Genomic DNA, 19,884 nt, shown 5'->3' on the forward strand with positions numbered 1-19,884 from the left:
CACAATCACCACAAAAATTTTCAAAAATGAAGAGCCCACTCACTTGCCAGTTCAATGATTTCCATCCTCTCCCCGTCGACATCCTGACCTACAAAACTTAAGTCATTCTGCTCAAGTTGGTTGATCAGGCTAGGATTCACCTGGAAAAACAAGAAATTAAATGTCTTTGGACAGCAGAGCAATACAGACATATCAGCTTATGAAAATGTCTTCCACCAACTGGGTGGATTTTCCATTTCGGTGATGCTCTAACTAGGAGTTAATTTCTATTTATATTCAAATCTCAAAGCCTATTTTTAAATTCATGATGAACCTGATAAATAGTTGGATCACAGCCCTTAAATTTGGGAGGCCCACCTTCTACTGTCCAAAGATGAGTTTCAAAAAGTAGGACTGAGGGCCTCCCTGGTGGCGCAGTGGTTGAGAGTCCGCCTGCCGATGCAGGGGATACGGGTTCGTGCCCCGGTCTGGGAGGATCCCATATGCCGCGGAGCGGCTGGGCCCGTGAGCCATGGCCGCTGGGCCTGCGCATCCGGAGCCTGTGCTCCGCAACGGGAGAGGCCACAACAGTGAGAGGCCCGCATATCGCAAAAAGAAAAAAAAAAAAAAAAAAAAAAAAAAGTAGGACTGAGACTACATCAAACTAAAAACTTTCTACACAGCGAAGGAAACCATCATCAAAACAAAAAGGTGGGCAATTTCCTGGCAGTCCAGTGGTTAGGACTCCACACTTCCACTGCAGGGGGCGTGGGTTCAATCTCTGCTTGGGGAACTAAAGTCCCGCAAGCCACGCAGCATGGCCAAAACAAACAAACAAACAAAACAAGGCAACCTACTGAATAGGAGAAGATATTTGCAAATCACGTATCTGATAAGGGGTTAATATCCAAGATATATAAGGAACTCATACACCTCAACACCAAAAAAAAAAAAAAAAAAAATTAAAAAATGGGCAGAGGATCTGAATAGACCTTTTTCCAAAGAAGACATACAGATGGCCAAAAGGTACATGAAAAGATATTCAACATCACTAATTATCAAGAAAATGTAAATCAAAACCACAATGAGCTATCACCTCATATCTGTTAGAAAGGCTACCATCAAAAATACAAGGAATAACAAATGTGAGAAAGGATGTAGAGAAAAGTCCTACAATGCTGGTGGGACTGTAAATTGGTACAGCCACTAAGGAAAATAGTATGGAGACTCCTCAAAAAATTAAGAGTAGAACTACCATATGACCTAGCTATTCCACTTCTGGGTACTTATCCAAAGAACATGAAGACACTAATTCAAAAAGATATATGCACACTATGTTCACTGCAGCATTATTTACAATAGCCATGATATGGAAACAACATAAGTATCCATTGATGGATAAAGAAGATGTGAGATTATATATATATATATATATATATATAGCAGTTGAACTGTTACTGGTTCACAAGTGGGCAGGTAATCTAAATTGACCCAATCAGGTTTAGGAGAGATGAATGTTGCCTCACTTGCCACTGGCAGCCATCTTAAAACTATGAGGGAGACCAGCCTAAGGACAAGGCAGACACACAGAAAAGGGTAGGGCCAAGGGACTCCTAGGCAAAGCAAGAGCCCTGATTGTACCATGCCTGGAGCCTGCCAAGCCTCTGGACTACCTATTACCTGAGATAAATTTCCTTATTGCTTAGGCTGGTTTCAGTGAATAATGAGCAGGAATTTGGACTCTTCACAGTCAAAAGCAATGCAATTGGTACACCAATTAATCCCTGAACAGACAATTTGCATTTTGGGGAATGTAGGCTTCTCATGCGACAATCTCAACGATAACTCCTCTCAATCATGCGACACTAAGCTTCATGCTCAATGTAGCTTCCAAGAGGCTCCCAAACCAAGAGTCCATCATGTGATACCCAGAGGCACATCCCTATCCCGAGAGGCATTTGGTTCAGAAGATGCAAGTACCCTTTCCCCAACTCTGCCAAAATAAAGGGCAGGAGGTTCAGGATAAGTATAAGAACTTTATCTCGGTCTAAGAGACGGCAGTTAGGGTAACAGAGAGCCCTGAAATGTCCCATGTGCAGATACTTAAAGATTTTGCCTTTGGAAAGCCAAGACCAGAGTCTCCCCGCCCCTACCCGTCTCCTCTGGGCAATCTGGCACTTCTCCCCTGAGCCCTATGGACACCAGGCTGGACAGCTTCTCCAGAGGCCCACTTGTGACCACTGGGGTTCCTCACACTAAGCATCTATATTCAACAGTAATTCCATGTGACAGCCATACCTCATACCGATGTCTGTGTCTTTCTTCTATAAAAGGAACGTCACCATAAAGTTTCCCTGCAAAGATATGAAAGTGAAATGAATATTGTAGTAATCAGCTTTGGAACCACATCCATGGCATCTGTGTGGGGGAAATCTCTTTGATCTCTATCCGTCTGTCAGAGGCCTAAAAGTGAACCAGACTCTAGATAGTAATCTCAATTTTCTTTCCTTATAGGACAGCCATAGCTTCTTTGAAACCCTGAAGCAATTCTCAAGTAAGCCATCAGCAGTGCACAGAGGGAAGCCCACCATGGACTCCAGCAAAGGCCCTCCTTTCATACGCCTGCCTGCAGAACGGAGAGCCCCAGTGACATCTGCATCATCACCACTGTGCACATTCACAACGGGGCTCATGTTACAAAAGAAGAAAATGAAACCAAGGGAAGGGAAACGAAACCAAAGGACTTGCCCAAAGCCCCGCCCCGCTGGCCATGCCGTCCTGTCTGGAGACCAGGCCTCCTCACTCCCCGCCCAACGCTTTCTCCACTACACCAGCCGCCTCTTCTTTCGCACGTGTGGCACTGGCCACACTGGTTTACACCCCACCTTAAAAATATGCCTATCCTTTGACTAAAATTTGACCTCTAAGAATTTACCCCAGAAAACAGAAACGAGGACAGAGATGTAACCACGAAGATGTGACCTGCTGCGTTATTAGCAGGGGACAATCGGAAACCAGCATCGCCTCAGGAGCGGAGGGCTGCTGGCAGGAATGAGAGCACATGTCCACCCACAGTTCTCATCCAGGGGTGTGTGGCAGGGAATCACACGCGCGGCTGCTGAGACAGGGCAGCATCTCGGGCACAGCCTGTCTGGCGATGGACACGGGGGCCAGTGGGACGCCCAGTGACCCCAGTGTGAGGTGGAGAGCAGCGGGGTCTGTCACCAGACACCCCTCAAGAACATAGGGCCCATCGAGCACGTGGAGAAGCAGGATGGCCACGTGGGTCACAGCACTGGAGCAGGCACAGGAGCCGACGACTATTCCCTCCGCACCGGCTCTCGGCACACAGACCCCAGGCTCACAGCCAGGGGACGGGAAGACCCGCCTGACAGCGCTGGAACACATCGCCGAACCCCAGCAGAATCAGGAGCAGGGCTCGAGCCCACAGGCAGGGGATTGCCAGACTCCCCAAGGTGTCATCAGGCCGCGGAACAGGATGTTTCAACCAAGAGACCGAATGTCTCACATCCCGCTTGAGCTTTTGACTTGGATAAAGAAAATGCAATCTGGCTGTATTCTCGATGACTCAGTGCGATCAATTATCATGACTGAACTTCTACCTGCAATTCTGTGCATACAAACTGAGTTCCCTGGTGACGATGTTAATGACAGTGAGTATTTAGGTATGTGCCTTGGAAGAAAAATGGGCAGAGTGGGGGCAGGGAGCTCCTCTGAGAGAACTCCAACATGCCACTGCCAGGGGGTTATTCAAGACAGAGCCCTTTGTACTCAAACTATCGGTTCATAAAAATGAAAGAAAAAATGGAAGATGATAGCACAATAATGCCCAGTTGGAAAAAATGGAAACACTTATACCATGAAGTTACAAGAAAAAGCAGTTGAAACATCTGGACCTAACTTTGAGAGGATTCTCATTCTCCTATGACCTCTAACTTTGTCACTGATCTTTTCCTCCTAGAGTCCAAAATGTCTTCTCTCCTTCCTTCATTAGGACAGATGACTAAGCACATCCAATAACAGAGCCTGCCAATACTAAGAGAGATGGTGGGGAAAATGGCAAAAACCTCCAAATTAGGATATAAGTAATTATATTGAGGAATTATATCTGAGTCATTGGGACTAGCAGGATATTGCACGAACTTTTGAACCTGCGTGGCTTGTGCCTGCTGCCTGGCTTAAGGCAAACTTTGTGCTTGCTATGAAATCCCAGAAGTGACAGGAAGAGGGGAGGTATAGTGACTCTGGAGCCAAAATGCCTGGCTTTAAATTCCACTATACCATGTAATGGACGTGTGACTTGGGCAAATTACTGCACCTCTCTGCCTCAGCTTCCTCATCTGTAAAATGGGGGTGACGACAGTCTCTACTTCATAGCGTTGTTGTGAGGACTGAATAAATCAAAACATGTGAAACACTTAAAACAGTAAGTAAACCATGTGATTGGTATTGTTATCGCTCGACTATGAAATCCAAACAGAAAGAACGGAAGCTAGAACATAAGTTCTACAAGATAATAGACAAGATAGGGACCCATCTCCTCAATTCTTGAGACCAGTGTCTAGCATATAAGCAGGTACTCGATACATATTTGTTTAATGAATGAAGCATATATATGGGGCAGGGGGTATACATGGTACACGATGAAACATGTTTTCAGAACTTTGGAAATGCTGTTTTGTGCACTCAAAATCTTTCTTAATCACTGACAAATCTATCAAGAATGAATTTATGAAATTAATCCATTGCCATATCCATGAAAAAAGAAAAAAATTTAAATTTCCATTAAAACTATATGTTGAGAATCAGCTCAGAGTGTTACCTGATGAAAACACCTTAAAATCAAAAACTAAGAATTCTCACTGCAGGGCCGCCCTGGCACCAGGAATTCTGATTTCGATGCTCTCAGGAGAGTGCCCAGGCACGTGGGTTTTTACAAAGCACCGAGTGACTCCCTGTGCGTTCCTCGTCAGTAACCACTGAGCCATAGTATCACTGAACATGCTGTTGGAGGGACAATCAATGACAAGCGAGATGCTGGATGCTGCTGGACGCAGACTGTATCCAGGTGTGGACTGAAAAGACTAAGGGGTAGATATGCCATGTTGTTTGGAGTGCTTCTCTGGACGGATTTATTGAGCACACATGCCACATGGTAAGCCTAGGCACAGGGGACATCCTCAACGATGACAAAGTGACACGGTCTTCCTTCCTGTCCTAGTCTTTTTGGGGACAAAATAAAATGCAACAGAGATTAACTGCACATAAGCTTAATGTTCACTTAAGAAGCAAGTAGCATCAAAGCTTTAGAGAAAGACACCTAATAAGGTCTTAGGACCTACAAAATACTCTCAGTGTAGGCAGCAGGACACCAACAATGCATATAATAGCATCGTCGGAAACAAAAACCCTGCCGAATTACACCTTATCCTTCTCTAATTCGCTACTGGGTAGATTCTGTCTCATATATAATATATATTTAACCCACTAACGGTCCTGCCAATCCCCACCCTCCTGTTAATAATCCTAGCGTGTGAACCTGAACCTTTCTCTTTCCTTTTCAGATCAAAAATTTCCCCCACAAAAAGCTATACAAGCTAGAAGGTGGAAACAACCCAAATGTCCATGGACAGGTTAATGGATAAACAAAAATGATATATACATGCAATGGAATATTACGCAGCCTTAAAAAGGAAGGAAACCCTGACACATGCTACCATATGGATGAACCTTAAGGACTTTATGCTAAATGAAATAAGTCAGCCACAAAAAGCAAATACTACATGACTCCACGTATATGAGGCACCCAGAGTCATCAAATTCTTGGCGAGAGAAAGCAGAATGGTGGTTTCCAGGGGCTGAGGGCAAGAGGAATCAGGAGTTGTCGTTTAATGGGTAAAATGTCTTAGTTTTGCAAGATGGGAAAGTTCTGGAGATCAGCTGCACAACCATGTGAATATACTTACCACTTCTGAATTGTACACGTAGAAATGGTTAAGATCATAAATTTTATGTTATGTGTGTTTTACAACTAAAATTTTTAAAAGTAAAAGGTAAACAACCCCATTCTTGCCCCCACCACTCCCTCTTCCTCTGACTCCCCCTTTATCCAACACCCCCATCCCTGTCCTTTGCAACCCAGCTTTCATTCCTGTCATTTTACTGAACTGTTCTCTAAAACCCAGCAGATCCGTCCTCAGTGAGGACTGGAGTAATGCCCCCATCCCCCATCTGTGACCTCTGCTCCTCTCTGGACTCCCCTTGCCCCGCCTCCCTGACTTGCGGCCTCCACTGGGGACAGCTGCCCACGCTTACACCCTCTTTTCCTCTCCCACCTTCACTCCCCGGGAAGCTGTCAGCCTTACGCTCCCATTCTACACCTCCCGATCCTTACCTTTCACTGGGTCTCCACATTTCCTATTTCCAGGGGGCCAGAAGAAATCACCCATAGTGTGCAATAAAGCTATAATCACTACCTGATGGGCTTCATTACCTCCCTCTCAGAAGACCTGCTGTGCTTTTGCACAAATATCTTTTAACTGCTGTACCAGTGTCTTAATTTGACTCACTTTTAAGACTGCCCTGTACTAATTAGGTATTATAGGAGCTACAGCTCTCTTTGTATGTACAAGGATTTGCTGGTGTTTGTCTAGAGATCCCAAGAGGCTGCCCAGCGTGCAGATTTTTGGTGTATTTGGCTTGCACAGTGTCGGCAGACACAGTTTTTAATTTTTAAATAAGTTGCCAACATTTAAGAATCAGAAGATTTCTCATAAAACTCTGGATTTCCAGATTCTTTTAAAAATTTAGAAGATTGGCAACAGTGAATCCACAGTCCTTCATGCAACTATCAGCTGTAGCAGTTACTCCTTTGATGGGTCAAGTGCTTGTCAATTTGCCCCAGGCCCCACCATTCCCCATGGCCTCTCTAACACTGAGGCCCACTGTAACTGCCATTGATTGTTGAGCTTAAGCCATGGCATTTCTCACATTTGGCTGTGTAACTCGTTCACATTCCCAACCGGGGCCTAATGGCCCAGCTTCTCAGTCCAAGGTTGATTCAGTGTCCTTCCTCACGCCAAGCACCCGATTTCAACTGGCTTTCAGAAGCCAGGGGTGGGCTCTTCACTCCCTGTTCTCCTCCACAAGACGCTCCTGCTGAAACCTACGGAAGCCTGTCTTGGGGCTCTCGGTGCGAGGAGGCTCAGCTCTGGGAGCTGTTTGGGGGTTTCTGTCCCCTCTTTGATTAAGGTCCAGCCATTTGGCAGAGTGAGGTGGTCAGGAGTTCGGGCTCTGAAATTAGCTCAGTGACTGTCTAACAAGTGACTTCGCCATGCTACGACACGGTTCTCGCGTGCAAAATGCGGCTGGGTCCCAGGGGTGTTGACAGGCATAACTGAAAAGATGCCCATCGTGTCCTAGTGACCGATACTTAGAAAGTACATGGTCCGGTATCTTTCTCCTTCTCCATTTTTTACTTTTGGATTTTAGCAGATCATTCCTTTAATTTTTAGAAAACATCTCATTTCTTTTAAGTATCTAAACTCCTCCCCTTACCCTAATTTTATTTTTCATGCTCTGCTTTTATCTCAATTTTCTATTATGAAAATGCTAATTTTCAAGTTTAAAAATGCTAGTCCTCCCCTTTAACTCTACACTGCAGGGTCACATGCTTTTCCATTGCTTGTATCTCCTTTTATTCCCACCACCCCCCCTTTTAGTATTCTCATCACATTTTTTTAAACTCTTTTCTTAGATTTTCTGCATTCTTCTGCTAGACCATATTAGCAGGTTGGGGAGCCAGGAAACCAGAAGGGAGGGGCTTGAGAGAACCTGCAAGACAAAGGGGCTGCCTGCCCCCCACCCCTCGGCTCACCTCTCCTCCCCACCCACTGGCCCCGTGAGAACCCATTCTTAACACAGGCCACTAACTGGAGTTTACCCCGAGCTCTGAGAGAATCACAGGTCAATACAATGAACCCTCCCCATTCACGATCCTAGCATCGCACTGGAATAGTGCTTTCCTGTGCCAGGTGCTGTTCTAAGGACCCACGTGCATAGCTGATTTAGCCCTCACAAGGCCCCCACAAGGTAGCAGCTCTTCTGATGTCCATTTTCTAGATGCAGAACTGAGGGTGAGCAGCTACACAGCCAGCGATTGAGAGCTGGGGATGGGGCGGTGTGACTCCAGGGGCTGGGTTGTAACCACTTCCCGAGTTCCCACAGGTGAAGTGCTCAGGACAGAGCTGGTCCAGTAAGGGGGACATAAATGTTTTAACCCCTTACAATGAAAGGAGCTATGTCCCAGACCTGTGAGCCCCCATATCCACGAATACACTTTGCTGGGAAAGCCCCAGCAAAAGGCAAGAAGCAGCCGGGGAGAGAGGGACCCCCAGTGTGGGCTGTCCACGGGGAGGCGGGGAAGCTGGCCCACTCCTCTCCCAAGGCGCACCACGCTCCTTTCAAACTCCTGTCTCAGTGAAACATGTTACCGTGGCACGGACCTTCTGGGTCCCTAACTCCCTGGTGATCTCTTTCAAACTGTTTTATAAATCACCTCATTAGCCCAGCTAAGGTTTTTTGTGTGGCTGTTTTTTTCCTCAAACTTCCTAACAATCTAATCACACAAGGAACTAGAAGCTGTTTTTGTCTATCAACGCTTGGATAAGAGATAAGAAAGCACAAGCAGTTTTTCTAGCCTGAAAATTTCTTCCCCTTATCCGCCTGTCTTTCAGTTCTTTCAAATTTGAGATTAAACCACTCTGCATTTCCAATGCCATGAATTTTACCCAGATCCTTAATACAGGGACTCACTCAATACCTTCCTAATTGGCCTCTTGCCTCTGTTCTCTCAAAACAAAAACCTCTTTCTCTTACAGTAAAGCAGAACCAAGCCTTTCAGTCAAGTCCTTCTCCTTATTATGAGGAAATGCAGACAAGGTCCCCAAAAGGAATTGTCTTTTCCTAAACTATTCAATTTTCACCTGCTGCGTCCAGACAGCTTCGCTGGCCTCTGCAGCCTAGACTCTGCCACACTCACTAGCAGCTGGCGTCACCCTGAGGAGCTCTTCCCAGCCTCCTCTGCCAGCTGACGTCTGCCAGCATCAACTCACTGTCCCCATGTCCTCTGCCCTGAGGATGAGGGTCACGTCAGAACTCTGATGGGAAATCACCAGGACCTGGTCTCCAGCTGTGCGCGCTGCACAGCAGGGGGCTCCAAATTCCTTCCAATACATCATGCTGCATCCGCCACTGGACCGGACACCCCTGGAGGGCAAAACAGCATCCACTCACCTTTAAAGACCCCACGGCCCAGCCCCACCGTGCTCAGGGGCTGGCCCTCTCCCTCCTCTGCTTCCCCGAGTGCCTCCTCCTACACCCTCCCGGCTTCCAGCCCTGCTCATTCCTCTGATTCTAAAGGCAAGGGTGCTGGTTTGGAGGGCAGAGTCACGCGGATTGCATACACAGTTTGGGACTGTTTTAAACTGGGCTTACTCTAGCGTTCCTACCAGCGCACACCCACACCAGACTGTGCAGTATTCAAACGCGCTACCTGAATGGTCCCAATAATGTTTTCCTGCTGCTGGTGGCAGTTCGGTTTAAAGACCACACTTGGCACAGAGAAAACAGGCTTCTTTTCCTGGATGTCTTAGCAACATACTTGGGACCTGACCAAAAAAATTAAGCCAGGGACCGATAATATTTTGGACACACTATCCAACAAGCTGTCAGCTGTCCCCTGAATGAGCTCTGAACCTTGTCTGTACTGCTTTGTACTTCAGTATGTTCCCAGCTCTCACACTCAGTTGAGAGCCACAAGCAAAACAATAAAGTTTCTGAAGTCTTAAAACCCTCTCATACCAAAGTTCCTCGGTGCTCTCCCTGGCTCCCCTCTCACCTGAGCCTGACCCCCTCCATCTGTAGCCACACCTCAATCTAGATTTCTCACTCTTCGAAGCACCCCATTTAAGACTTAACTGCTAATGTAAAATAGATAGCTAGAGGGAAGCAGCGGCATAGCACAGGGAGATCAGCTCGGTGCTTTGTGACCACCGAGAGGGGTGGGATAGGGAGGGTGGGAGGGAGGGAGACGCAAGAGGGAGGAGATATGGGGATATATGTATATGTATAGCTGATTCACTTTGTTATAAAGCAGGAACTAACACACCACTGTAAAGCAATTATACTCCAATAAAGATGTTTAAAAAAATAAAAAGGGCTTCCCTGGTGGCACAGTGGTTGAGAGTCCGCCTGCCGATGCAGGGGACACGGGTTCGTGCCCCAGTCCGGGAGGATCCCACATGCCGCGGAGCGGCTGGGCCCGTGAGCCATGGCCGCTGAGCCTGCGCTTCCGGAGCCTGTGCTCCGCAACGGGAGAGGCCACAACAGTGAGAGGCCCGCGTACCGCAAAATTAAAAAAAAAAAAAACTTGACTGTGGTGATGGTTGCATAACTCTGTGAGTTGTACACTTTTAGCAGATGAATTGTATGGTATGTAAATTACATCTTAATAGAGCTGTTTACATTTTTTTCACGGCAGGCAAAAGATGTTAATTAAGCAACAAACTTTGGTGTTATGTTTAAGATTCATAAACATCATCAATGCTACTTTTAGGTCTACTGTAAAGAAAAACAAATCCTAAATCAGTCTTATTTCCATCAAGACAGGTAAAAATTTTAAATATAGTGAACACAATGCTTCTTTTAAAAAGCTTAGTACGATTATAACTGAATCTTTTACAGTAGATAACAATTTTAAAAGATGAAATTTCTCACTAACCATTTTTGCCTCTTAGACCACTATTTGAACAAAGTCTCAAAGTATTTAGAAACATCTGAAAGCCAAAGAATTGCTGCTAATACCCACAAAGAGAAAAAATTCTTATATTCTTAAAGAAAAAAGTCACTTAAAGAACACTGGCTTCTCACCCAGAGAGAGTAGGGAAATATGTGCACTTTAAAACTTTTCCTTTTTAAATTTCCTTCTTGCTAAGAAGCTTTATATTCCTTAGAAGCTGTTTATCAGCCTTAAAGGAGAACCTCATATTTCTAGTCTTATTCTTCTTTGAGTGAAGAAGGCATTTTTCTAAGGTATTCTTATAACTTCACAAGAACGATGCTGGACGCCCGAGATACCTGGGTTCCCTCCTCTGCATCCAGCCCGGGACGGGCGGGATCGGGGGTGGAGGGGGGAAGGTGAGCAGCGCTGGCATCTGTCCTGGCCACTGCTGTATCTCCAGAATCGAGCACAGTGCATATGGCGCAGAGCAGGCACTGAGATATATTTATCAAATTGAATTAGGGGTTTTGGGGTTACATTAAGTTATTCTCATATCGTATGTTAATCTATGGGAAAAAGTTCCACAGAAATTAGAATAACCTTATCGGGAGTGGAAGATCAGCAAATACCAGACAGTGAAGCCCATCATATTTTCCTTACCCCATGCTGGAGCGACTCGGGGAACAGAGAAATAGACTTCTGAGACATAACTGCCCCCCTTCTCAAGAAGTTCAAAAATTAGTGGCTCAAAGTAGCAGTGTCCATGACATAGACCCTGCCCTTCCTCTCTGAGTTCTTCAGGGGAAAGGGGGGACTGAACTGGGGATCCAGAGAGGGAACTGGGGAGCCCTGAGATGTTGGTGCAGTCAGAAGGGCCAAGTTAACCCCGCTACTTCCATTTAGGGGCAAGTCCTTGCCGTGGAAGGAGAGGCCAACATCACTGCCAAGACTTAGACCGTTTTTCCCCACACCACTCTCGTCCTCCTTGGGGCTCTGTGACATGTACATTGATTTGAATAAGTTCTTCCCTTTCTTTACAACTTCACAGCAACAGTAATGATTTTCTTTCCTGGCTGTGTCTTGCTCTCTTTCTGATTCATTTCTCAAGAAGCTGTGATAGAAGCTGTGTTTAAGATAAACAAAGTCTTATCTTAGAAACCAGTAACCTAAAGCCATCCTCATCCTGTGTGACAGAAACCCATATGCTTTTATGCCTCAAATAAAAACAGTTTCACTTGGAAAAAAAAAAAATTAGTGGCTCAAAGCAGTCAGACATGAAACAGTTAAACAGGGAGCCGGTTTCGATGCAGTGGAGAAAACAGTGGATTGGAAAGAACTGAGCTGGAATCAGGGCTGTCCTGGTGCAGGGTCAACCCCAGGAGCATCGGTAAAGCACAAAGCAGCCCACTGGCCAGGGTGTGGTGGAGGGCAAATGAGAAGGGGCACCCATGTGTGTTCTACCAACCCTTTCAGGGAGAGGAATGGGGAAGCAGGAGGACCAGCGAGTGCAGAGGCAGGGAAGGGGCGAGAGGGACGGGACGGGAGAGCTCCAGGAGGGCTGTGGCCAGGCACAGCCATGTAAATGACGCCTGCCATATTATAAAACAAATGATCTGAGAAACTTACTTAATATTGAATTTTCAGTTTTGAAAACAGTTCTTCTTATTCCCAGCCTCATCGTTCCTCCCAAATTGCCAGGGTTGTGTTCCGGCATATCAATCACCTTAGAAAACAAAACAAGTGCGGTTTTGCCATCTTGTAAAAACGTAATTTCCCACATTTCAAGCTTTACTTTTAGGGGATGCTCACTGGGTAAGGATGTTCCTTAAACAAGAAAATCTGACCGTTCCTTCCAATTTTCCTATTCAAACACGATCATGCTTTTATACGCTCCTCACAATATACTGCCTTTTCATCTCTGCTTCTCATCTTTCATTCAAATCACAGGTAAAAAATTTATCAGGAGCATCTTTATAACCTCCCTCCTGTCATTACTCAAACTGTCAGTTCCAGGCAATGTTCACACTTCAGGTTCTGACCTTCTGGGACCTTCTGCTTTGGTCTTCACATCCCTTATAATAACAACCCTCTCCCACCGCCCACTCCATTCCCTAAAGATTTTCCATAAGCAAATCTGTCCATTTTGGAAAAGGATACCAAAAGTACAGTCGTCCCTCAGTATCCAGGGGGACAGGTTCCAGGACCCCTCTGGATAACAAAATCCTTGGATGCTCCAATCCCTTATCTAAAATGGCATAATACAGTCAGCTATCGGTATCTGTGGATGCCAAACCCATGGATACGGAGAGCCAACTGTACTTATTTGCAGAAAATCATTTAGAAGGATTCTTTTTTTTTTTTTTTGGCTATGCCATACGGCATGCAGGATCTTAGTTCCCCAACCAGGAATCGAACCTGTGCCCCCTGCAGTGGAAGCACGGAGTCTTTAACCACTGGACCACCAGGGAAGCCCCCTAGAAGGGTTACTCTTATAAAAAAAATTAAAGAAAAAAAATATATAATCCATTCTACCACATTCCATAGGTAGAAACCTAAGTGCCACCCTGGATCTCTCCCTCTCCCTCATCTCCAATGTGTCAAGTCCTATCCACTTACCGGCTCCAGACTTCCCACATCCATCCACAGCTCCCACCACCACCCAAACCACAGCCCCTCACCCGGACTGCGGCCAGAGCTCACCAACTAGACATGCCCCACCTTCACATGTCCCCTCAGCCCTGCGCACTGCAGGCAGAGTGGTGTGGTGTTTCTCCTGCTTGAAATCCTTGACTGCCTGGTACTGGCCCAACCTAGCCCTTCAGCCTCACTTCCCGTGACTTTCCCCTCTTACCCTGAGCTCTGGTCGCTGAGCCTTCCTTCAGTGCCTCAAGTGCATCTTCCTTCCTCCCACCATGGAGACTTTGAACATCTCCCACTCCCCTACCCTCTTTTCCTAAGTTAATCCATCCTTAACCCTAAGATCTTAGCTCAACTATCCAATATGAGCTTCCGCAGGAGCTGATATTACCAGGCGCCATAGCCTAGTCGGGGTCCTCTATCAACACGCTCCCCGTCACCGTGCTCCCCTCCATTTGTGTGTAGAGTGCTTTGTGCGCTAGACTGTGAATCGCTAAGAGCTGGGGCACTTTTTGCTTTTACCATTGCATTCCCAGCCCCTAGCACACATGGAACTGGCATCTGGTATGCACTGAACGAATGCAAGGATGATTGAATGAACTCAGACCAAATAATTTCAGATTTATCTTTAGGACTAATTCACAGAAATGCAGACACGTGATTTTTATGAAAAGTCTGTTCTTGTTAGCCAATGGTCTATTTTTGCAATTCTGTTCACTACAATCTCATGGTTTCATTTCATCTTTGTTAGAACAGACTACAGTTGGGTGAGTTAACCTGTTCTAGTGGAATTGCTCAAGTTTCCTCTCATAAAACCTTTCTTTCCTTGTTTTTTCTATACCCTAACTGCCACATGTTGCTCTACAGGAATCCTTGACAACCGGAATTTTCCAAGAACTTGTATGACCTTATCAGTGCTCCAGAAGAACTTTCTGAGCCTTTTGAACCCTGTGGCCCCGGTACACTCTAAGAGTCACTGAGAGGAAGGGGTGGAGAAAAAACTTGACTACACCCCTTGGCAGATGGAGTGCTTGGTTCTGAAGTGCTCTTGGCCTTGGCATGTCTTTCCTATCTTCTTGGGTCGGCTAATTACGGCTAGATTAAGTATTACAGGAGTGAGGTGAGGAGAGGGCATCAGCTTCCAGTTCAGAAAGCTGAGCTGTTTAGCTTTCAGCCCCTTGGGTATTTTCTAGGAAAGTACAGATAAGACTACACTACCTGCCACAGACTCCTAGGTTGACTCACAGCTTCAATTTCCGCTTCAGTTGAAGACAACCTGAACCCTTTAGGAAGACCACAGCAATAAACTCCCCTGGTTTCTTCTTACAAGTGTACTGTGATGCTTCAAGTCAACCTTACTTCCGGCATTGGGTTTTTCCACTCAGGAAGAGACTTTTAATGTAGTTTGTTCAGTTATTGGCATGTTTGGAATTCAAGGAATGTTCTGGTATAAACCACTGAGAATGGAGTCAAATGACCCAACTAAGAACGGGAGTCCTCTCTTACTGCTTACTTGGGTTGAATCTGACAAACACAAGACCAGAAAATATTTCCAAAAGCTAAATGCAGTGGGCACAGGGCCGCCTAAGGATCTTAAGTACTCCTCCAACATAGAGGGAAGTCTGGAAATTCCTGAAAGAACAATATGAGAACATTATTTAGAAACATGAAGGTAAATATCAGGAGAAGCAGCTATAAGAGTTGAGTTTGGTAGACACGAGGTGAGGATTACTGAATTTTTTCATTATAGGCCTTTTGGAATTGTTGGCTTTTTTTTTTTTGGAATTGTTGAACACATAATTACTTTAATGAAAATACAAATTGAAGGCCCAAATAGTGAAATATATTGTGTAGGCCTTCCACTAGGGTATTAGTTCACATTATCCCTGCTGTTTTCAAAAGCAGTAACTAAGACCTTCTCCTGATATGATAGTACAGAAAGAAATCCCAAGGTGTAACTGCCCCGGTGACCCTCCGATTAAAATACGCTCCCATAGAAACCACTGGAGAGGCAAAGAAAACAGTAGACAAAAGATGGGGGAGCAGATGGAAGTAGATTTCCAACTCTGAATGATGCCCCGAACAGCAGTGAAAGGAGAAAAGCAGAGCAAGAACTGACAGGGGGCTTCATCCGGGGATGCCCATCACACACTCAGTGGAAGAACGTCCAGGCCAGGAAGATCTTCAAGACGGCAGAAGAGTAAGACGTGGAGATCAACTTCCTCCCCACAAATACTCAGAAATTCATCTACACGTGGAACAACTCCCACAGAACACCTACTGAACGCTGGCAGAAGACCTCAGACCTCCCAAAAGGCAAGAAACTCCCCACGTACCTGGGTAGGGCAAAAGAAACAAGAATAAACAGAGACAAAAGGATAGGGACGGGACCTGCACCAGCGGGAGGGAGCTGTGAAGGAGGAAAGGTTTCCACACACTAGGAGCCCCTTCCTGGGCAGAGACTGCGGGTGGCGGAGGGGGAAAGCTTGGGAGCCACGGAAGAGAGCACAGCAACAGGGGTGCGGAGGGCAAAGCGGAGAGATTCCTGCACGAAGGATCGGTGCCAACCAGCACTCACCAGCCCGAGAGGCTTGTCTGCTCACCCGCCGGGGCGGGCGGGGCTGGGAGCTGAGGCTTGGGTTTTGGTCGGAGCGCAGGGAGAGGACTGGGGTTGGCGGCGTGAACACAGCCTGAAGGGACTAGTGCACCACAGCTAGCCGGGAGGGAGTCCGGGAAAACGTCTGGAGCTGCCAAAGAGGCAAGAGACCATTGTTTCGGGGTGCACGAGGAGAGGGGATTCAGAGCACCGCCTAAACGAGCTTTAGAGACGGGCGCGAGCCGCGGCTATCAGCGCAGACCCCAGAGACGGGCATGGGACGCTAAGGCTGCTGCTGCCGCCACCAAGAAGCCTGTGTGCGAGCACAGGTCACTATCCACAGCCCCCTCCCTGGAGCCCGTGCAGCCCGCCACTGCCAGGGTCCCGTGATCCAGGGACAAGTTCCCCGGGAGAACGCACGGCGCGCCTCAGGCTCGTGCAACGTCCTGCCGCCCTCTGCCACCGCAGGCTCACCTCGCACTCCGTACCCCTCCTTCCCCCCAGCCTGAGTGAGCCAGAGCCCCTGAAGCAGCTGCTCCTTTAACCCCGTCCTGTGGAGAAAAGGGAACCCTCTTGCACTGTTGGTGGGAATGTAAATTGATACAGCCACTATGGAGAACAGTATGGAGGTTCCTTAAAAAACTAAAAATAGAACTACCATACGACCCAGCAATCCCACTACTGGGCATATACCCTGAGAAAACCGTAATTCAAAAAGAGTCATGTACCACAATGTTCATGGCAGCTCTATTTACAATAGCCAGGACATGGAAGCAATCTAAGTGTCCATCAACAGACGAATGGATAAAGAAAATGTGGCACATATATACAATGGACTATTACTCAGCCGTAAAAAGAAACGAAATTGAGTTATTTGTAGTGAGGTGGATGGACCTAGAGTCTGTCATACAGAGTGAAGTAAGTCAGAAAGAGAAAAACAAATACCGTATGCTAACACATATATATGGAATCTAAAAAAAAAAAAAAAAGGTCATGAAGAACCTAGGGGCAGGACGGGAATAAAGACGCAGACCTACTAGAGAATGGACTTGAGGACACGGGGAGGGGAAAGGGTAAGCTGGGACAAAGTGAGAGAGTGGCATGGACATATATACACTCCCAAACGTAAAATCCATAGCTAGTGGGAAGCAGCCGCATGGCGCAGGGAGATCAGCTTGGTGCTTTGTGACCACCTTGAGGGGTGGGATAGGGAGGGTGGGAGGGAAACGCAAGAGGGAGGGGATATGGGGATATATGTATATGTAGAGCTGATCCAGTTCGTTATAAAGCAGAAACCAACACACCATTGTAAAGCAATTATACTCCATTAAAGATGTGAAAAAAAAAGAACGTCCAGGCCAGGCTCCAGCTGGGAGAACAGAAACACTCCAGAAGGGGACGGCTGGGGAAGGCAGAGAACACAGGGTACTTCTGGCCAAGCCTGGCCAAACCAGTTGCCTTGCAGAGTTATCAGGCCGTCCTACCAGCTCTAAAGATGACAGTATGACTGCCTCCCAGTTACAAATGACCTGATTGAGCAACAAAATTAAGGAAACATCTTTGTTCCTGGCATTCCTTCCGCAAAAAGCCTGAGAGATAGGAGAACATCACAGTTTTAAAACATCTTTTATCATTACTGGGGTGGTTAAAGAACTTCAGATATGCTTTAGTTTTACTCCCAACATTTTCAAAATACCCTAGATTTTGCATCTGAGAGGAAAATGCCTCTTCCATTGCAAAAGGGTCACCTCGGCCCATTCTGAGTTTGCCTAAATACAAGCTGTCATCTGATCTCCACTACAGATCTGTCGTTTCTTGGAACCGAGCCATAGCGCAGAAGAAAAATAAAAAAGGATCAATAAGTAACGAATATTAGTGGTGATAAAGCTTTAGGAGATGTAAATGTACCATGTAAGGATAAACACGGCCCTAATTAACCTTTACCAAAGTTTCTGCAGCCCATGATAAAAGTGTAATGGGTTCAAGACTTCAGGAGTCCTGGGTGCCTTAAACAACAAAGTCTAGGGAAGCTAGGTTCTCTTATCAAAGATGAAATTCCCCTCCCCCCCCTTTTTTTTTGGCCACGGAGCGCGGCTTGCAGGATCTTAGTTCCCCAACCAGGGAACTAAGCCTGAGCCTCGGCAGTGAAAGTGCAAAGTCCTAACCATTAGACTGCCAGGGAATTCCCAAAGATGAAATTCCTTAATGGCAGTGCGGGAAAGAGTGCAAGCCTTCTGACCTACCTGACAGAACCCTGGTAAGGCCAGCTTCTGTCCAGTCCCTTGCCTTTGGACATTTCATTTGGGGACACTAGAGGAGCCTACCTCCCAGCAGACCATCTTCAGTAGCTGGGCAGCTACCGCAGCCTCCATCGTTGCAGACCAAATCTGAACCCTTCCATGTGGCACGCAGGTTCCACCTCATTCAGGAACCGTCTACACTCTCCCCACATATTCCGACCCGTGGTTTCTACGTCAGCTGGATAGGTCCGTCGCCGATGGCGCCTCTGCTTCCCTCCCCTCGACGCCGCTGCATACATACCGCCTCTTCACTACTTGCCCTGAGATGGCTTCTCCCCACCATCCCACGTGGGCTTGCGCTTTAGGGGCACCCTCCAGTTCTCCTTACTGTGCCATACTTAATACCACTGTTATGCTCACCCTACCAAACAAATGACCTACACTGTGTTAATTCATTTCTAATAAGTGGTAGGCTGAATAACAGCCCCCCCCAAAGATGTCCTAGTCCCCAGAAACCGTGAATATGTTGCCTTCCATGGCAAAAGCGACTTTGCAGGCCTGATTAAATTAAGCCTCCTGAGATGGTAAAATTATCTGGGGGTTATCAGGGTAGGCCCAACGTAACCACAGGGTCTTCATAAGAAGAAGCAGGAGGGTCAGAATCAGAGATGGAGATGTGACAATGAAGCAGAGGTCAGAGAGAGAGGGAGAGAGAGAGACTGGAAGAGGCCACATGGCTGGCTTTCAAGATGGAGGAAAGGGCCATGAGCAGGCAGTCTCTAGAAGCTGGAAAAGGCAAAGAAATAGATTCTCCCCTAGAGCCTCCAGAAGAAATGCTTCTGAGCTCCAGACCTGTAAAAAAATAAATTTGTCACTAAGTTGGTGGTAATCTGTTACAGCAGCAATAGGAAACTAATCTAGTCCTTTATCGTATACAACTTTAACCTCCGCCATCATTTCATATATGCACCTCCTCTCAGAAACTAAAGTGTGGGCTCCTCACGCACAAGGACTAGATCTTCTTCTCTAGCACCACCAGAGTTCAGCACAATGGCAGGTTTGGATCAAGTGCTCCATCATTAAATCTCCCTGAATTTCAATCAAAAACTAACAGAGGAGACCCAGGGACTGGTCGGTGGGCCTACAAGAAGTAGAGGGTCTCTGAGACCAAGTCACAGACAGAAGGGGAGAGGGGCAGTGGCCTGCTCTGAGGCCAAGGTACGCTGTGCCCAAGCTCACCTCTCACCTGATACAGGGCCGGTACTTCTCTGCAGCATCAGGGCAGCGTGAGGATGGAATCTACAATGGTGAACGCATTAAGCAGTCCTAGAAATACGTAGATATTTTCTAGGTTTTTTTTTTTTTTTTTTTTTTTTTTTGCGGTACGCGGGCCTCTCACTGTTGTGGCCTCTCCCGTTGCGGAGCACAGGCTCCGGACGCGCAGGCTCAGCGGCCATGGCTCACGGGCCCAGCCGCTCCGCGGCATGTGGGATCTTCCCGGACCGGGGCACGAACCCGTGTCCCCTGCATCGGCAGGCAGACTCTCAACCACTGCGCCACCAGGGAAGCCCCTCTAGTTTTTTTAACTTGGTTTTTTTCCACCAGTAAAATAAGGTCTATGTTACTTCCAC

At 46.7% G+C, this 19,884-nt stretch overlaps 1 protein-coding gene across 6 annotated transcripts in view; it reads right to left on the reverse strand.

Annotated features, from left to right (window-relative positions):
- The window catches only part of CTPS2 (CTP synthase 2), a 108,008-nt gene that overhangs the window by 21,196 nt on the left and 66,928 nt on the right, over positions 1 to 19,884 (reverse strand). For all 6 annotated transcript variants that reach the window (XM_082609606.1, XM_082609608.1, XM_082609607.1 and 3 more), the window contains 3 exons: positions 12,407 to 12,503; positions 2,278 to 2,333; positions 44 to 140 (listed from right to left, as the gene is read on the reverse strand). In XM_082609606.1, the coding sequence (XP_082465732.1) occupies positions 44 to 140; positions 2,278 to 2,333; positions 12,407 to 12,503 (250 nt within the window). The remainder of the gene's footprint in view (positions 1 to 43; positions 141 to 2,277; positions 2,334 to 12,406; positions 12,504 to 19,884) is intronic.

This window comes from Mesoplodon mirus, assembly GCF_964341445.2.
Source record: "Mesoplodon mirus genome assembly, chromosome: X".
Taxonomy (NCBI): domain Eukaryota; kingdom Metazoa; phylum Chordata; class Mammalia; order Artiodactyla; family Ziphiidae; genus Mesoplodon; species Mesoplodon mirus.